Below are 20,753 nucleotides of genomic sequence, written 5' to 3'. Positions count from 1 at the left end.
GAAAACAAGATTTAAAAAATACTCAGCACAGTAATCTGTGAAAATATTCACAAAAATCTTTTTATACCATTGTTGCATATATCTTAATCCAAACATTTGCATTGCCAAAGCAGAAGAGTCAATAAGGTGGCAGTATTCTTATTTGAACAGCATTGCACAACTACAAAGTAGAGCACATGTTGTAGTGGTTTCACACTGTTTAGGCTTTTTTTTCGTTCACATATAACATCTGCTTGACCAGCTGTATATTTAGCTAACACTTCTTTGTGCGGGGTTTATGTAAAACACAACTCAAGTTAAAACTGCAGGTTGAGATTTTGGGGAATCATAGATTTATAGGCTATTAGAGGTTGGAAGGCACCTCTGGAGACTGCCTAGCCAATCCCCCTGCACAAGGCTGCCCAGGACTGTGTCCTGTCAAGTCTTTAGTATCTCCAAGGACAGAGTGTCAACAACCTCTGGGGAACCTGTGAGAGTGTTCCAGCACCCTTACAGTAAAAAAAGAAAATAGCTTCTAAAATAATGAGGACATTTGATACAGAAATCACAGAGATAGAAAAATGGAACATCACAATATTTTAGTGTTTCTTTTCACAACTTTCTACAGCTTTTAGCTTTTTACATACTTGAAATCACATAACCTATTATGATGATTTATGTTGAAAGCCTCAATTATATGGTCCAAAGAATTGTGATGCTTGTTGACAAAGATTCCTCCTGTTATTATATATGTATTTACAAAGAGCTAGTGTGAGTGATATTTTTTGGATAGATTGATAAAAATGTGATTAAAACACAAGTGTACCTGTTATAACAAGTTTTATTTATCTATAATGTACCAATCATGAGTGTAAATACATGTTAATTGAAGCAAGTATTGACAGACAGGCCTTCATGAGCTAGTAGATGTAGCAATCTAATTCAGCAGTGCTAATTCTTGATTTAGGTTTTGTTCTGCATGGACTGGAAAATTTAACTTGTGATGTCAGTTTTATTATTACAAAGAATTTGTTATTCAGCATGTAAACAGACAAATTAGAAGAGCCAGAATCTCTTTTTTACATTAAGACATGAAAGTGGACTATATAGGAAACTATTTGACCAAACCTGTGACTGACCTAATGCAGCATTAAAACTGAGAAATATACAAACTGAGATTACAAATGATAGAGACTCACAACAGAAAGAATACATTAGTGACAGTTCACAGCATAAGGAATGAAAACAAATTACATTTCCATGATTAACCACTAGCATTTGATACGATAATGAAGAGAAATGCTAGCAAACTGCTTCACGTTATTTTACTGCAAACTGTTAATTGTATCTGAGTCTCAAAATACAATTCATTTCTTTCTTTATAACAGTGGCAGGCTACTTCATACAGATCAAAAAATGTTTTGCCTCATCAGATCTATGCCTGATTGGATGAAATCACTGCACCTGGAAGGGAGAAATCCCCAAAGGAACAACCTCACTATAAAAATTTTAGGCAATATTCCTTCCAGCATTTAATAATCAGTGGATTCAGTCTTAGAGACATTAATCTTATTTTCTGTTCAACATAATCATATTCTAGGACCTAAATCAGATCTTAAAAGTGACTAATTAAAACTGACCCTGTAATTTCTATCTATAGGATGCCTAGTCAGACATAACCTTCATGGGATTTTTCATTTGCACACTGAAGTGTGGTCATTTAATTTTGCAGTGAGAAGAAACTCTTTAAGAACAGGTAATTGGGTTTTTTATTATTATTATTTTATATTTCGTTGCTTCCTAATACAGATCTAATGCCCTAGAGACTTTTTATGCATATTAAGACTATAATTTTTTCTCCTAGACTCAGGTATCACTACTCTCTACAGCACAGTCCTATGACTAATATCTCAATGTTTTCTAACTGCTAACTCTTTCGTTAATAAAGATGTAATCAGCAACTATACATACATTTGTGCTATGAAGCACAAGTATATCAGAATTATTATATGTATTTACAGTGTTTTATATTAAAATATTCTATTAAAATATTACTAAACCAAAACATTATTAAACATAACAGAACAGAAGAACTGCATGTATGGTATAAAGGTTAGAACTGAAAAATGTAATAAACACTTCACAGAATCCAGTCTGTTCAAGATCTTCGGTTGATGAAGCTCAAAATCCATTAAGGAAGGACAATACTAGAGAATTTGGCAATACGAAATGGAACTGAAACGAATTTTCTTTGAGATGCTTTTTCTTACCAACAGTGCCAGGTCATGACTCTCAGAAAATAAAGGACATTGAGAATTCAAATGATAGCCTAACAATGATGACACTTTCTAAAATGTGCTCTTTCTGTCATTGTTTGAAAGATCTTTATATTAAGTTAATATTGCTGCTCTAGCTGCAGAGGAAAAGTCTGGTATCTCAGTAGAAAAATGCATTAAAATCCCACTTTCTCTGCTGTAGATGAGGTCTACAGTTATTTTGCTCAACAGCTAAGCTTTTCCAGAATCCCATTAATATTCCCATGGAGAACTATCTACTCTAGCTAAGAGAGAATGCTGATACACCTACTATTTAAGAAAAAGCTCCAAGGAAACAATTCATGGATACATATATGAACAGAACCTTTTTGACATAAAGTCCAGATATCAAAGAATATTCTTGAATCTGCTATAGTCCTTTGTTTCATGCAATGTGCCGGGAATTATGAAAATGCCAAATGCAAAAAAATAAACCCTCTGAAAAGAAACGTAGTCTTTTTTCAACCTATTATATAGCTATGCTCAAAAAAGGTTAGCATCAATGCAATGCAGCATATTGGTGTTTACAAATTGTTGACAAATAGTTCTGGCAAATTTCCTTGAGCAAATCTCCTTGAACAAATTTCTTTCCTTAGAGATAATTGCTTTATACTGTATCACTATGTTTCACATACTAAATTGTACCCATACTGAGAAAACAGATTACTTAAATATGCTGCCTTCTCAATAAAACTTTGCTCTTTCTATGAAATTAATTGTATTGATCTCATTCAGCTCATTACATTTATTAGAAGAAATAGGGTTGGTTTTTTGCTTGGTTTGGTTTGGTTTTCTTTACAGCAGAATAAGGTAACGGTGTTTACTCTGACTTGGACATTGTTGGTAGGACCAATTATGTGGGGTTGTGATTTTGAATCTTTTCCTGTGCAGGTCCCAATACCTGGCACGATTTTTAATAAATAAAAACATGAGCTCTGAATTCTATAACACACTTATAAAAGAGATTAACTATCAGAACGCAAGTTAATTGTTTAGGGATGATGATTAAGAGGAAATTTGTTTTCCCTTACTGTTTTTAACATAAATGGCTAAGAGATTATAAATAAACTATTCTTGAAATTTCATTTCTCAAAGTAGAATAAAGATACTGTAATAAAATATTTCTGTAACAACAGTGTTTTAAGATGAAAACACCTGAAAAGTAGTATCATTGCTTTTACATCAGTATTATATTATCTCATTGTTATAATCTCACAGTATGGTCACTGTTGAATTAATGACAGATTTTTTAAAAATATGTGAAATTCTAATAATTGAAATTAAATAAGAATCCTAAAACAAACCAATTTTGGTTAAAGCATGTAAATAATGCACCACAGCTTAAGTAATGAACTGCTACTATGGATGTTTTCCATTGATTAAGGCCAAAGCCTCAAATTAATATTTCTAACTAGAATATCCACAGTATTTCCTAATCTAATAACTTCTGTTTGAAACTGTTGTCCACTTTTGTCATATTTTAATATTAGCTGTGTTGCTATCCTTATGATCGCTTGTACTGTTGGGGTAATGGTAATTACTACAGCATCTCAATGTACACCTGAAACCATAATCATCATTTATTAAAATATTTTATACCCCACAAAACTTGAAACTGAATTTCTTTCATAAGCAAACTGGTCAAGGAGAAAAAACTAGCTAGCCTCAACTTACGGATGTTATTCTGCATTACTGCCTGTCTGTGTGGAACTCAGGATAATCAATTGTAACAAACCAATGAAAAGATGGGACCTTAAATAGCACTCTGTTTGGAATTTATTTTCCTGATCTACATTTAAAGCAGCGAGTTATAAAATGAAGTTGACAAGAAATTATCAGTTCACTACTTCACACAGCTATACTTAACCATCTTAAAATAAAATATAATTGGACAGGAAGAGCAAAAATTATTTGAGTTGAAAATTCAATTGCAAATGTATTTTTTACTTGCCCCCCTCTCCTTTAAAAAACAAAATGAAATACAACATGAAGGACAACATCTTTAAAATCACTTAACAAAGAGGCATGTACGGGCCTCTCAACTGAAGTACCTGAAACCACTTCAATCTTTACGGCCCTTAGTCAAATTCTACATAATAGGTTCTTAGGGAGAAGTCTCTTGAGATGTTTGTCCCTACAAATATCATTTTGCCATTTATAACATCATCATCGAGATGCCTCATTAAATTGATTTCTGCTTCTTCAAATCCAGGAAAAATTGAAAAAATATGAATGCAACAAAATACATCTTGGCATTCTTCCATGTATCTATTACATTTTCTAATAAATATAGCTTTCTTTAAATAAAGTTTCAACTTGAAAATTTGAAACTCTGCACAAGACCGAGAAAATAGTACAGCTAAGTATTTATGCTTCTATTAATTTTAAATTGGTCTTGATTGATTCACAGGCATGGATGCACAATCCCTGTGCAGAGGCTTCTGGACAGCAAATTTAATATGATGGCTTACTATAAATGTGTGTTCACTCTATACATAATTTGTACAGGTGCAGTACTGAAAAAACAGTATATGGAAAAATTATTAGTGAAAGAAAGAAGTTAACACCACTTTCAAAACCAAATTTTCATTATTTCTTAAATAGTTCTAAATATCATTTACAAATACTGTAAAGAACAATGTTTACAGCAAAATGGAAAAATTTTAACAGATTATATTCCTTGATCATTGTATATCAAAGGGTTTGAGATTCTTAACAGATGACTGTCTTAAACTATTTCTGGACATATTCAATGTTAACATTAATGAAACCAGAACATGCATCAGCAGATTGCAGAATTCAGCTAGAAAGAGTTCAATAGCTTGACTTTTTAAATTTGGTTAGTAAGGACCCTAATAATGCTCCACCTTCAACCCCCAAAATAAATTTATAAAACAAAAATACAAACCCCATGCAAACAAAAGTAAAACAAAACTGAAAAAGACCAAATTTTAAAAATACCTCATGTTTGAAGAGTACATATGGATGCAGATCTTGAGGTCAACTTAGATATTTTTGAAAGCTTTACACAGTGATTTTTTTGTTCAACGTCACCATTTAAATAACAAAAAAATTACTATATACGTCATATATTCCTTTAAATACAACAAAAGCACTTATAATTTGAACAGGAACCTTCCATTTAAAAAAACCCCACTGTTTTAAAGATTTTGGAGATGCTGTCATTATATTTTAAATTAAATTGTAATGAAAAAAGCTTAATAGTTTCTTGACTACTTGACAGATACTTACACAAAAAAGGGCATCAGCTGAATAAGAGTCTCTTTTTTGGGACTGGCTGTGAATTCTGGCACAGTTTGAATAATTTTGTTCATTACGTTCCTTAGGTAATTTTGTAGCTGCTTGCGTCGCTCTTCTACAAACTTTGCATCCTAAAAATACAAAGGAAAAAATATAAATGGCACAAAGAATATGTTTTTCAATTCTATAATGTAACTAAGCAGTCCTAATGAGCATAAAATTTGATCTTTTGATGATCTATGTTCATTATGTCTATAGAAATATGTTGGCAATATGTAAAAAACCCTTGGCTCTGTCCTTCTTAGCGATAAAGGAAAATAATGCAACCTAATAAAAACCTGTTTCACAAAAACATCTACTGCCAATTCTCTCCTTGGCAGAATGTCTCCTCCATGGAACAGAATTCTTTTCCTAATACTAGGTCTCCATAAAATGCTACAATCCTAGAAAGGTAATGCATAACAGCGGCACAGAGGCAGTGGCATAACAATTTATGTGATTCGTCTTGAGATCTAGAATTACCAGTCTTCGCAGGAGGAAATACCAACTTACTCCCACAATTTCATCACAATTCATACTTTTCAGATGTTTGGTACACAAACTCCAGAATGGATTAATATTTCTCCAGCTTTTTCATTATGTTAATAAATTATTATTTTGTGACGGAGTTTTCATATAGTAGATTGCTTTTTAGAAGATTTTATCACAACTCTCAAAAATATTTTACTGAAGTTCATATAGTATTTTAGATCTCGGGATTTTATACTACATTGGCCCCAATAAATAAAATAATTCTAAAAACTCCACATTCTGCTGAGGGACTTACAAATTAGAAGTCTAACAACCAGCATAATGTCATGCATCCTGTAATTTACATCTAGCATAAACTTTTTCCTGTGAGGGATTGCAATTACAGTGAAGTATAATATAAAATCTACACTTTTCACACTAACATAAGACTATAATACGTTTACAATGAAATCAGGTGCTGGCTGGTTTGTGCTACAGCCAGTATGCTATATCTCAGAAATGCAGGCATTCTGATGACCTGGTTTAAATCTCAGAGCATGTTCTCTAGGCATGAAGCCAAAACTATTATTAGACAATTACAGTTCTCAAGGGAAGACTATTATCTATAAGATGTGTCTATCCAACCTCTATTATTTATCTGTGTAAGAAAAGTCATTGAAACAAATTCTTGTTTCTCACCAAAAAAAATGACAACCCACCAACAAAACACCATAAATACATTTGACAACACTGAATAAATTCATTGTATTAAAAAGGTTCAAGCCATATTGCCATGCATGGGATGCAAATGTGAAGATTATTCCTTCATTAGGTAAAACAGACTAACTCATCACCAAAGCAGGGATGCTCCTTTGAATTCAGGACTGCTACAGAGTTCTTAGAACCTTTACTGACATTTTATTCTGTTCTTATCTCTCATTAGGAGAAGTTACCAGGAACAGCAATACTCTTAAGAGACATAAGAAAATGAGAAAAGATTCTGAATGACATTTCTCTAAGAAGTAATTTAAATTTATAGAATTAAAAAAAAAACCAAACCACAACCTATGTTAAGTAAGGTACATTTGCAAATATTGGCAAATAATCCTATATACTAAAAATAGCCTCATTTTTTATAATTTAAGGAAGTATTTTCTGCTCTTGTCTTTTATTTGCCTGTAATTACTTAACATGTAATTGTGATTACTGTAACATTTATAACTGCTGAAGACATTCATACTTACAGGCTTTAAAAACTTAGGCAGTGCTTGTGTTAAGTTCACAAAATTTCAAAATATATACAGATTCATCTTTTCTGTTTTCTAGGTATGAACTTACACAGATGTCCAACCCTGTTTTACATTTCAGTTTTATATTAATACATGTAATAATCAAGATCAGTGTGAAAATAAAAAAACCCTATGTACTATATGGTTTGCTATTTCTTTTTTATCAGTCACATTCTTTTTCAGCAACATATGCACACTACACACAAATTGCATAGCAAGTGATTCTAGTGCTAATTGATTTACTGATAAATGAAGAAATGAAGTCTTAAAACTCTTGGAAACTGATACTTTATTAAAAAACAAAGCTGCATTGTTGACCATGCAATCCACTCTGCAGTCACTCACCCAGTACTCCACAACTGAGTACAGTTACTACTCAAACAGAACAGAGCAACAGCTTGCTCCATGCCCCGCTGCACTGATGAAGTCTGGACAAATGTGTGGAACAGAAGTCTACACAAGCTGTTGGGAAACGTTAAAGCACAAATTTTAATACGTGGCGACACATAATATTATAATTGAATGGAATGCTAATAATACATAAAAGTGTGGTGCAATACTAATTAACTAACAAATTTTATTTTTCCTCTTTTCACTAAGATTTTTGTTCCTACTGGATTCTTTGCCTAGCTCAAGGACCAGCCTTCTCTTCCCATCTTTTCACTCAAAGGATTTAAATTAACACTAGTAGGGATACTAATTTGCTATCACCAGCTATGTGAGGCAGAAGACCAGAAAGCAGCACATAGGTCAGAGAAGAAGAAAAAGACCGTGGAACAGCTTTGGTTCTGAAAGCTTTAACTACATGAGTGGTGGTGATGTTTGGCATGTGAAACCAATTATGGAGTAACCCTCTGCCCAGTCTTACTTGACTGCGTGTAACAGAGGAAGGAGGAGCACTGCTTTGCTCTACAAGCCTGTTCTCAGCACAGATACGGCCTCAGCTTAGAACCATTCCAAAGAACTGGCCTCACCCTGACTATGCTTCCTTGATTCTACTTTCATCACTTCTATCAATTATGTTTTCAAGCCTCCAAGAAAATCTCCATTTTTCAAGTACCACGTTCATTAGTGCTTTTTCAGCTCTTAAGTTTTTTTGGTCACAAATCCTGAACAACAGTATTTTCAGTGAAATCACTTCAATTATATTCAAATTTGGTCTTAAGCAGAAGCTGCATTCTTTCAGTAAACCTTCTGTACTGCACATGTATTTAAATAAATACATCTTTCACTGGCAGGACCACTTTGTTATAAACACAAGAGCAAAATGCTGAATACAGGTACTTTCTATCCCTTCTGTTATTGTAAAGAATCTCATTAACTAGAGATAATAATGTCACAAAGAAGTTTTCTAATTAAGACTGTGAGAACATGCTTAGGGAATGCATTTTTGCTGTTTACAGCTGATTGAATTAGTGCTTATAATATAGCTATTTTTCTGCCATTTATCCAAACGCAATACAGAAATTCTCAGAAATTACACTCAGCCTGAAAACAGCTAAAAATGTTCTTCTAGCCTGATATAAATTTGATCTCTAAAACAAACACTGAGCTATCTACCATGAAATTCTGTACCATGTACTAAGACCCACTGTCGTTACCAGAAGTAACATAAACCAAGGGCAAAATGATTCAGCTATAGGTCTAAACTTTATCATTAAATGTGCATTTTGCAACAGCAGGTTGGCTACTCAGACGAGTTATTTTAGCACGCCGTTGTTACTGCCAAGTTGTTGCAGTAATAAAGACTTTTTGTCACAAAAGAGTAAATAGAATAATTGGTAATAGAAAAACATAATTGGTTCAAAGTCTGGCCAATTTTTTCCATCTCAAATTATAAAAAGGTAACTGTTACCCTCTCTTCATTGGACCCAATTATCTACAACTGAAATCTAGTTAGTATTTTATAGTCTAACTCCTAAACGATATTTTTATTTACAAGCAAAAAATAAAGGGAACAATTTGGATTTGGTACCAGTGAAAAAACCCCATACTTTTAGTACATATCTTTGGTGATTGTAAGAGATTGTATCTGACAATACAAATTTACACTTGCATATCTACTCACACAGGAATGTACTTTGGGGACAAAGTAATTTTGTTAAAGTTACAACTACATGTACTTTTGCAAAAGAACTTCCATTTTCATCATATTAAAGGTTAGATTATATAATTTCATTTTTAGGAAAACAAATACATGCATGGAAAGATAAAGTAACAGTACTAAATAAACGCACACTTTCAAGATCTCACTGAAGAGAAATCCTGCTAACATAGCTGAAAAAGGAGACCTGCTCTCAAAAATAGGGATGGGGATTATAATAAAGATCAAAGGTGGTTTTTGAAATTCAGGTAAGAAAAATGTATAGAAGAAATGGAACTCGTAAGATGAATAAATAGTAAGTCTTGTCTCTAAGAAGGAAAAAGAACTTGTGTCTTGAATCATCAAGCCAGTCATTTGACCAGTTGGGATCCAAATCACAATGAAGATCTTTTCTTTGCCTCATTAACGCCTCTTTTAATTTGCAAGAATGCTTTATGAATTTTACCTGCCTTTATTACATATGTTGCTTTTTTAAAACAACAGCACTAGCTGGAGCTCTGGACAAAAACCAGTAAGTTATCTCAAATCTGGCTATAGAAATAAATTTTGAGTAATTTTTTTCCCGAAGAACATACCAAAAATGGCACTAAACCCAGCATTATACATATTTGGTTCCTATACCTTCAAGAGCTGTAACTGTTTATAGGACAGAAATTATACGTAATTTGAAATTATTACAGAAAAAACAGACTATATTAAGGTTTCCTCTATTTTTATAGAACATACCAGATCCTTCTAAAACCAATTTGGGAGAACATGTTTTTAAGCATTTTCCTGAGTCAGGCCCTATATTCTGTTTCTACAAATCTTTCCATGAAATTGTTTGAACAATTGGCTACAATCCTACTAACTTTAAAACCAAAAGGCAAGACTAACTGGCCCTTTCAGTTCTTCTAACTGGGTCCAGTGGTAGATTAAATGATCCCAACAAACTTGAAGAAATTTAACTCTTGACTATTACTGGTAAAACATCTCCTACTGTATTCATGACAAGCCCAATCCCTGATCCCATAGCACTACAGGGGGCAAAAGAGTATTCAGAGAAGGCAGGAGCTCTACTTTTAAGATTTGAGATTTCTTTGCAATTCAAAAGATACTCTTTGGGGCCATATATCCTCAGTGTGAGAGATTATTTATGGACAGCTACTATTGCTTTTTGTAATGATGCTGAAATTACCTTACTGCACTTGAAAAGCGGCTCCGATCTGACCAAAGAGAAAGCCTCATGTATTCAGCACCACCTGATTAACAACCCGTGAAAGCGTTCTGCGCATAGAAAAGGAATTAGCACGTGCAGGGATACCTTGCCTATAAACATAATCCATTGCTCTTCTTAATTGATTAAGAATCTCTTTTTCCCTGTTAAAAGGAAGGGTACTATATAGAGAGGGACTCAGTTACATAAAAAATATGGACAGGTTCTGATATACATCTGTAGGGCAACTTGGCCACATTTACTACCAATTTATGCAGAGTAAACTTATACTGTACAGAAATTGTTAATTGAGACCTAACATACCAGCATTCACTTTCAATTTGTAGGCATATTTTCTGAAAAAAAAAAAAAGCTACTAATGTTTCTGTACATACTACTGTCAAAGTTATTTCCTAGCCCACAGTTCAAGAGCATATACTTTTGATTAAGAGTACACAAAATTTCAGTTAACAAGCAAAACTGCTTCAGATTGCAGAAGCATCAAAACACATCTGGGAAAATATTTTTAATCTGAAATTAATGTCTCCCAAAATATTTTATGAAATTCCTTTTGGCTAAGAATTTGCCAAGTTTCTGCCCAAACAAAATGCTAATATCAAAGTACAAATCTCTAAAAATAAGAATACATAAGGAAATCTTACAGACTCTCAACAGATATTAGAAGATGATGTTAAGCTGTAAAACTAAAAAGCAGAGTCTGACATACCATATTTTATGTTACGCTGTTTTACAGTTTTTCATTACAACCCAAGATCATTCCAACTTGCAGTTCAAATTGTTTCACACAATTGCTGGTCTTTCATATACACTGTTAGTATGTAACAGATGGCAAAATACTGATATTCTTCATTATTAATGGTACAGCTCGCTTAAGATGTTTCAAATATTTTCCATGAGCTGTTGGAAATGGTATGATTGCCATGGTTACCTGCCATGATTTAGGGACACATAAAATACTTTTATATTCTGGGTTTGGCGCTGTTTCAATCAACATAAAATTCACTGACTCTGACGTTCTAGCCATTATTTATCATTTAACTAACCTCCTATTGTTAGTGCTGGGGGAAAAAACAAAACAAAACCAAACAACAGAAAAGCTCAGGGCTCAATCCAACTCAATTAAAATAAAAGGAAACACGGCTTTAGGACTTTAATGATACCACACAATGGATCCCATCCCAAGCGAAGCTGACAAGAGTACTATTCAAAGATGAACCTGCAAATGCAGAAATAAACTCAGGTTATTCTAGTTTAGCCTAATATTTTTCACCATCCTGGTCAACTGCTCTTCGCAAAATTATCATACCAGTTTTTGTCTATTTACAAGAAATCAAAATCGTTGATCTCAAAAATGAAGCTGGAAATCAGAAGCTGAAATGGGAGCTAATTAAGCATTCAATCACTGAGTCACTCTCACTGTTTTGTGAGTAAAAAATAGTTAGATAGCAAGTATTAATTTTTACAGGCTAATTGACACCTTTGCAAAGGTCACAATAAAACACGACTTGAATACACCTGTCCTTCAATAACTACTGCATCATGAAACAGTTTTACAGAGGTACAGTTTTCCAATACTAAATATACCAAATACTACCATATTATACAAAAAAAAAAAATCTCAAAATTATTGAAACTAGATAAACTTAAAATTTCCATCCTATTTGTATTGCCAGTTTCTGTATGGCAGAATCAGGCTAGCATTATACAACAAAACAAGGGTATACAATACATCAAATTGCTATTTTTCTGATCCCACTGTGAGATTTTTTTACATTTACTGTTCAGTGGAACAAACAGGAATTTAAAAGGCTCAGATATGAAGAAGAAATCAAGGAACTGTCAGTTTTGAAAAGAAATGTATCTTTCATTAAATAGAGATTTATTACGTAATTGTAATTATTACTCTGTGTTTCTCTACTAAAATAGTTGATGCATTTCCATCTCCAACTATAGATTCATTTCAATGATACCAGAAAGTAATGCTTTCAGATAAAGTAATCTGAAAAAGACACTGTTGCAAACCCATCCAGCAGCAGTCATGCTAAGGGTGAGCTACAGTCCTGTCAATACCCTCAGTCTAGTAAAAAATTATGTTGACAATTGCAACATTTTCATTAGCATTTCTGATTTTTTGAGACTTGAGGCATCTCCTGCAGTACTATGCAGAGCTGCTCAGCACACCCTGACTGTTCAGCAAGGAAATGGTTGCTCGGCAGCTGTGCCAGCCTTCTCAGGTCATCAGAGGAGCTGCAAGCTCAGTCTATGCCTCACAAATATGGTTTTTACTCAAATGTTAATTTTTGAAAAAAGTCCAACTTCTATTTTGAGTAAGAGGGTAGTTCATATATCACAGCATTATAGCTACTAAGGTTTATAGTCATACTAAGGTTGTCCATGCTTTCTTAGAATAAAATGTTGCTGTATAGCATCCTCTAAGCAAGTCCAGAGCACAAGCTTGTTAACAGATACATAAAAGTGTGCGGTCCCCAGTCCCTATCAAAACAACAGACAATCCCATTTTGATAAATTCTTCCCCTGTGTAATAAATCTCAGTCAAACTAAGTCTTATAACTCTCTAAATCAGCTCAGGCATTTACAGCATCCTGGAACCAAGTATGTTTCTTAAGACATTTTCAAGCTATCAATATTGTCCATCCAAAAGGCTAAACTTTCTCAAAACTCTCTCTGAGAAAAGTGTTAAAAATTAATAAATTTATCAACAGAAAAAAGAAATTGATAATAAAACCAAAACTGATCTCTTTTTAGTGTTGTGTTTAATGTCACTGTTAAAAAAACTCAATTGGTAACGTTATGCTAACAAAATCCAGTGTCATCTAAATACTTTGTTATTTAAAGAGGTAAATGCCAGCCATGTGTCAATTTGTCAACTGGTAAGGAATCAACTGTTCATTAAAAAGCATCAGTAGAAAACTGCAGCCTATAGCAAGACCCCTAGAGCTCATCTTTTGCTCAGCTATTGAACAGGGAAATTCTATTTCTGTTTTCTCCTCACACCAAGTATAATCGGTCCACTCTATATTTTTATTCAGGAGATTCTGGAAACTACAACAGTTCATGAAATTGAGATCCATTTTTTCACTAGTCTATATTATGGTAATAACTATCAACAATATTAGTTAAAATATGTCTCAGTTCAGTGCTTCCCCCTATACTGAAGTTCTCTTTCTTAATTTTTTTCTTTTATCAGGTTTGAAAATGCCCTGAAGAACAAGACAGATTATAAATTTAAAACAACAAAAAACAACCCCAAAACCCTTTAGAAACGTGGTACCTACGATCTTACAGTGATACCTTCCCTTAAAAATAAAATAATAATAAATAAATAAAATAAAAACCACAGCAAAGAGCCAAACACACAAACAGGTTAACGAAAAACTATAATTTCTCTTCTACTCTCTCAGCAAATGAAAAAAATCGCTTTCAAAATTCCCCAAAGTTCAGTAACAACTATTTCTCTACCACATTTCAGTAAATATTTTCCCTTTCCAGTAAAAACCCTCAAGTAAAACCTATGCCACATCTCTCTTGTTGGGTGGTTCCAAGAAGTCATGAGCGGGGACACTAGGAGAATAAGGATGGGTGCAGACTGCCATAGAGCTGCTGAAAGACGATGGCTACAGGGAGCCACGCAACGGCCCAGATACCGCTCCCTTGGCTAACCTCTCCCCTCATAGATCTGGCTAGGATTATAGCAGTCTTGCTTAGTCTGCTGATAACCAGCAACATCTAAGACATCTAAAGGAAATCTGCAAGAAGGCTGCTAGCTTCTAGCTACTGTCTACACCTGTGGGCTAACAGTATCCAAACATATTTATTTGAAATGTTTTAACTCTAGAAGTAAAAGTGTGATTTGGAAAAAAAAAAAAACACAAACAAAAAAACAACCCAAACCCACCAAAATCAGAAAAATTCATTAATACAGCAGTTTACATTCCAACTGCTAAAACAGTAGCAGGATACAAGGTGGTCCTTGAACTTCACTCCCACTCAAAAGTCTAGATGCTTCTTTAATAGAAATTTTATTTATATAAACTCTGATAGGATGGTTCTGTTTTCTAAAATTCAAACTGAATGAATGAGGAATATTGATATCAAGTGCCTGTTATTTATAGTGCCTTCATGTGAAGATATTTTACATGGTACAATGGAGAAAGAACAGATTTTTCATGCAGGAAGTGTCTCCAGCATTTCACACGATCTGAGGTATTCAATATTTAGTTTTCTCCACTTTTTAAAAAACTAACACTGAATACGCTTAGTACTATCAATCACCCAAAAAGGTGTACAGCAAGTAAGATTAGAATTTGCCAATATTTATAAAACAATACATTGGGGGGGGAGGTGGTGGGGGAGGGTGTAAAATCAAGCATATTGATGGAGTGGGGGAGGGTGTAAAATCAAGCATATTGATACGTACAGAAAGACAGAAAAATGTGGGTAAAATTTCAAATTCAGAGGAAGGAGGTTTTAGTTTTATTTCTGTAATCAGGTGTCCCTGCTAAGATGTCTCTGAAGGGAAATGTATTAATCCAAGTAACTTGGTAATTCAGCATCACTAACACAGTAAGAAATAAATTTAGGAAATTATTTTTATATTTTCATTTTATACCAGGAGGCTACTAGAATACCTAAATGACGCATGAGTTGTTATAAAACTGAAATATTTTTATCTAGCAGTTGTCCAAGCAGCATGTAAATTACATTACTTTCTTTTTTTTCCACCATAATATCATGATGTAAAGCAACACCATCTGAACTGTTTCTATGGGCTCTATCTTCAATAATTTTTTAGAATAAATTGCTTCTCTTAACTATAGGATTACAAGACAGCAAAAATAAAAACAACTTGACAGGCAAAATTTTGTTTTGTAGACCCCAAATAGTCTGTGTTCCTTCTTCCTAAACTTCAACAGCAATTAACAGCAATTTTTTGTGACTTGAAAAGAAAAATACTCAATTCACTCTTTTCATGAAATGTTACACTTGAGCACCAAATGAACACATTAATTCAGTGAGACATTCTGAAAGAGATGGAGAAGTATGAGTTGGCAAACTGTTTACCTTTTAAATTAAATCACTGAAAATGAAATAGACTACTCTGCACTGTGCTAGCTTTAACCTTCATGCTGAGTTTCAGGTAACCCAGACATTTCCTACCACAGAACTTGAAGATGAAGTGTTTGCTATAAAGTATTTGTCACATAAAAGCCAACCATTTCCTACTGACTTATTTCTCTTCTCTTAGATAGTGATATGACAAAAAAATGGAAAATGAAGAACTGAATGCTCTTTTCTAAGTGCTGTATACATAAAACATCAATTGCAGTCTTTTCCGGTAGAAAAACCAGAGGGTTTGGATTCAAAATCTGAAATACTCTGTAGTCCCCCTTAGTGTGCGGGTGACAGTGTCAGAAAAGAGGTGTGCTGTGACTAGAAATCTTAATAATTATGCCAAGTGTGAAATTATTTTTATTTCTACCTGTGTGGTACTTCAATTAAGTTACCTATTTGAAAACTAGATTGTATTAATTTAATCTCAATGGCTATTTAAAGCTCACACTTCTTTGAGAATTGAACTTTCCAATTATGAGTAACATCATGACTTTAGAGGACATAGTTTCTTTTATGGCTTTAGAATGCCATAAAAACAGTGTTATAGAATTAACACATATGGCTATACATATAAGATTAATTTGAGCCCCCTTCCTGATTTGAACACAATACAAACAGATCCCTTCCTTTTATTTTTAACCATAGTACAGCACAAGCATGTCTGCCAAATTTATATTAGCTACAGTTTTTCCTAAAACTCACAAGGCAAAATAGTATATGAAAATAACTCAATAAACAAGTCAAGTCCACTAAGAGGGTTGAAAATTAAAAACTACTCACTTTGAAAATTAAGCATAATATAGCGGCTATATTTAAGGAGCTATATTACATCACCCAAAAATCAAATTAAGCAAGCATTAATGAAAGCAATCTTTAACTTCAAATTTTTAATATATAACTTAAGGATTTATATTTGCAAAGCTTTTCTCCTTTAATAAATGTGTTCCAATTCTGAAACATCTGAGAGTCATAATTTTCTACTAATTCTACTTGAAGACATTGGATATCAAAGCTTAGTACTAAGAAATATTACTTAGCCCACTGCCCCAAAGGCATTAGCTAGAAGTTTTGCTTTCTTCTCTGCTTTCTAAGTCACAGCTCCCTATGACAGTATGACTTTGACAAACTAATCTGATGAAGGACAGTTTCTATGAGCTACTAAACCCCATAAAGTACAAAAGCACATATATCTGCACTTCTGATTTCAATGCAAGGCAAACACGTACTTATATTTTAGGATGTCTTGAAGTGCTTTTCTGAATCAGGACACAAAAACACCCAACCCTAAAACGAAATTACTTCCTTCCCTATGATTCTTTCGGAATCATCCTCTTTCAAGCACTCCATATTTCTTCTGTTATTGTCTATATACAAGTTAAACAGGAATTGTTACACTTAGGTATTTTAAAATACATATTTCAAACACTGCCAGTACATTAACTACTACAATCACATTTGCTATCATGGCAATAAAATGTACATTGAACATACACATGCACCTTGTGAATTAATTCCTTTAAACCATGAACATGATTTTCTATGTCAGTCTAGAATTACTAGTACTGCTTTTAGTAACGTGATGGTACGGGGTATTTATTGGAATAGTAGTGAATCTGGAAGAAGTATGAACACAGGCCCTTCTCCAGATCTGAAAGATGCAGGAAGTTTCATTCCTTTTTTCTCTCAGTCCTGAATGCTCATCTGTGAGTCAACAGTATCTCACAGTTTCACTGGATCACAATAGCAAAATACATACTGCGTCAATGTATATATGCAAATTATGTAATGTATTATGTATTGTAGTGAGCATAGGACAATAAACACTGAATTTTGAACTCATATTCTGTGTTGTAAATGTGACAGATTATGGTAAACACACAGGTCTTTTCTTCAGGAGGCAGAAATAGCTCTATTGAACATGTCAATAACCTTGAAAGAAAATTATGTAGTATCATGCCCTCTGAAAAACACCAGCAAAACAAGTGGGTTTTTTTTTTCCCCCAAACAGCTATCTCCTCAAATCATTCATCTCTCTCCTCAGCCCAAACCAGTAGCAGCTACCCTCCCTCCTTCCCACAGAAAAATACATCCACAAGTTAATAAGAAATCTCAAACACCAGAACTGTATCTTAGATACTTGCACACATACAAGAACTTCATGCCACAGAAACAGTAGAAAACAAGTGAAAAAGAAGAAGCAGAGGATCCAGTACTGGAATCTTCATGGAAATGCATTGGTCTGACGACCTCTGTCCCTAACCCAGAAATGTTCCCCTCAGGGAAACTTCAAGGCCAGCTTACCACTCAACCATGAACTCTGATACATAATACAGGACAGCACTGCTTTCTTGACCTATGCATGATGAAAAGCCTTGCAGCCTTTTCCCTTGCTTCTTTCTGCCAAACTTGAGGGGGGGGCTTCCTTAAAAAAACCTTATTCCTCTCATGCTCCTCCTCCTCTTATCCCTTTCCAGGAGAAGTTCAGTACCTCCATTATTTGGTCTAAAAAGCAGCTTTAAAAGGGTACTTGTCTCTGAATATATACAGAGTGATTGTCTAAGTCCTGCTGCCCCAAAATGGCAGATCAACTTTTTACAGTAAGGAAATCCCTAACAGGGGTTACACATCAATTGCATAATGTGAAACCCTTAAAAGCAAAAATAGGAAAATTCAAACTCTAATTTGCATGGCTTCAAATCACTTCACATATATACATAGACACACACAGAGCACCATACAACACTTTACTTTATAAACTCTTAAAAAACAATAAATATTATAAGCATAATACACAAGCTATATTCTGTTTCTTTTATTCGCAATAAAATCTTTTCCTTCTATGTATTTTAATCCTAAAATAGTTATCCTGCAGACTGTCTTAAACTCTTCACTATCTTCAGCAACAGGCAAACAGACCAGACATGGATTAAAAAGCAGCTATGCTAGCAGGAAAAAAAAAAAAAAAAAAGAAGCCATCTGCACTGCTAGTGCAAAGGCAGGATTTTCACTGACATAAATGGGAAAAAGATAAAGTCCCTAGTGAATAGAACTTGCAGAATTACAAGATATATTCCAGAAGCCAACTTCATATATAACCTAAATGCTGTCTTTGGTGTTGTCATATGCATACACATATGTATATATGTACATACAGATAGATACCTTTTAAGATACATACACATAACATTTACAAACTTTTAAAATATTTACATACACAAAATAATCTACAATTTAGTTTAGTCACTGATAGATGAGAGGGACATTTACTTTCTTGAACTAACATTTGGGCATGAAACAAGCTATGACAGGAGAAGCAACTCACAGATTTCAGTTGCATGGGATACAAATGATGAATGATGTTGCTCTCAACATTTTCTTCTAGACAGAAAACTCATTTTAGATTTCTGTATTGTTCCTCCTATGCAGTTGAGGAGTCATGGCAAAGTCACTCTCTTCTAATCTCAGAAAAGTGCTGTGTATTCTTTCCATATGGGGTATCCAATGTTTTAAAGGAAAGCAAAGGGTATCATGGAGTCAAGTCAGCACTCAGTGGAAAGCTACCTTATATTCAATCTCTAGACACTTAGACAATCACTGAGTTCAAGTCTTCAGTGGAAGTAAAGAACCATTTCTATTTTGATATGTCCTCTATTGGGACAATGCCCTTGCAAGAGCATACTTAATTAGATGTCCTCTGTAACTCAGTTACTAAACCCCACTCTAAATGTTATAATCTGCCCAATGCAGAAGTAGCAACTGCCATTTTAAAGACACTGCAATACTCAAAAAATTAGAATAATAGGTCCAGTAAATACTCACATATTATTACTTAACCATTAGTCTGAGTTACTTAACCATTTCAAGAAGTGAGACATGAACACAGCACCAACAAAAGCTAAATATAAGGGCTCATCTTAAATGAAAAAAATTAAGCTATATTTCTATGCAAAAGCATACAGGGATCCCTTTGCAAACAAGTATTATGATCGTATGAACCTAGAGTGGGCTGGCTCACAGAAGCAAACCAGTCCTTTTGACATTAGGAACCTTGGCTCACAGAAGCAAACTAGTCCTTTTGACATTAGGAACCTGACAGGAAGGCAGTAGTTACAAAGACTTAAACTGTGATAATGAAAGTATGAATTCAAAAGATCCAAAGTACCTGAAGGCTAGCTAAAAGGCAAAAATCTATTTCATGCAAGAAAACCATAGTTTGAAATTACAAGTCTAGATACGCATCTACATATAAAGTACTTAGCAAACCACAAACCGGGCTGATACATGGGGAGCATGTTTTAAAATTACAAAATCAAACAGCTCAAGTGTTAAAAATACAGTTCACATTTTTAAGTTTTAAATAAAATTATCTGCAGTTTAAAAAAGAAGTACAAAATATATAATGAGTATATGACATTTATACATGCAAAAAAAAAAAGAGAATGAATAAATTTCCTGTCTTCACTCAAACAAAACACAGATAAACTGAAGGAAGAACACTAATTCTTGCAAGGACCACTTATAAAGACTTTGACAACTATTTGCTACGAGCACTGAAAGATCATTAGTAGAAAATATACATCATGGGGATAGTATATATGAAACTTAATACATGGAGTCTTGCAAGCATTATTGTTGTATTTTCCTTCAGTAATTAAATTATCTGTTCTGACTTGATTCAAAGCAACATTTACAAAACAAATTATCCTTTTCATCGCTTTATATTAGTTCTAACTTACTATATTCAAATGTTTAAATTGATACACTGAAAATAAGGTTACCAACCTGAAAGGCAAATACAGACCCTTCTTTGTAATTTAAAAAAGCTTACTTGGCCAAAGCAGCATTCTTTCCTCTTCTTTGTTCATTTTCTACTAATTGGCTTTCTGTATATTAAATTTATGTTTCCTCAAGCTTTAAAGCGAGTTTCTAGTCCTACATACACAATT

General features: G+C 33.7%; 1 protein-coding gene across 9 annotated transcripts in view; it reads right to left on the bottom strand.

The window, feature by feature from the left end:
- Positions 1–20,753, bottom strand: part of SNX29 (sorting nexin 29) — a 147,157-nt gene that overhangs the window by 43,192 nt on the left and 83,212 nt on the right. For 6 of the 9 annotated variants that reach the window (XR_012625312.1, XM_074841333.1, XM_074841329.1 and 3 more), the window contains exon 20: positions 5,547–5,686. Coding sequence is in view for 7 of the 9 variants with exons in the window: in XM_074841333.1 (XP_074697434.1) it covers positions 5,547–5,686 (140 nt within the window). In the remaining 2 variants the exon portion in view is untranslated. Of the gene's footprint in view, positions 1–3; positions 4,811–5,546; positions 5,687–7,699; positions 7,817–11,818; positions 11,891–20,753 lie in introns of those variants that run through there. The other 3 variants (XM_074841330.1, XR_012625313.1, XM_074841335.1) reach the window with 3 other exon arrangements.

This window comes from Strix aluco, chromosome 15 (assembly GCF_031877795.1).
Source record: "Strix aluco isolate bStrAlu1 chromosome 15, bStrAlu1.hap1, whole genome shotgun sequence".
Lineage (NCBI taxonomy): Eukaryota > Metazoa > Chordata > Aves > Strigiformes > Strigidae > Strix > Strix aluco.
This window is presented reverse-complemented; position numbering and strand designations above follow the sequence as displayed.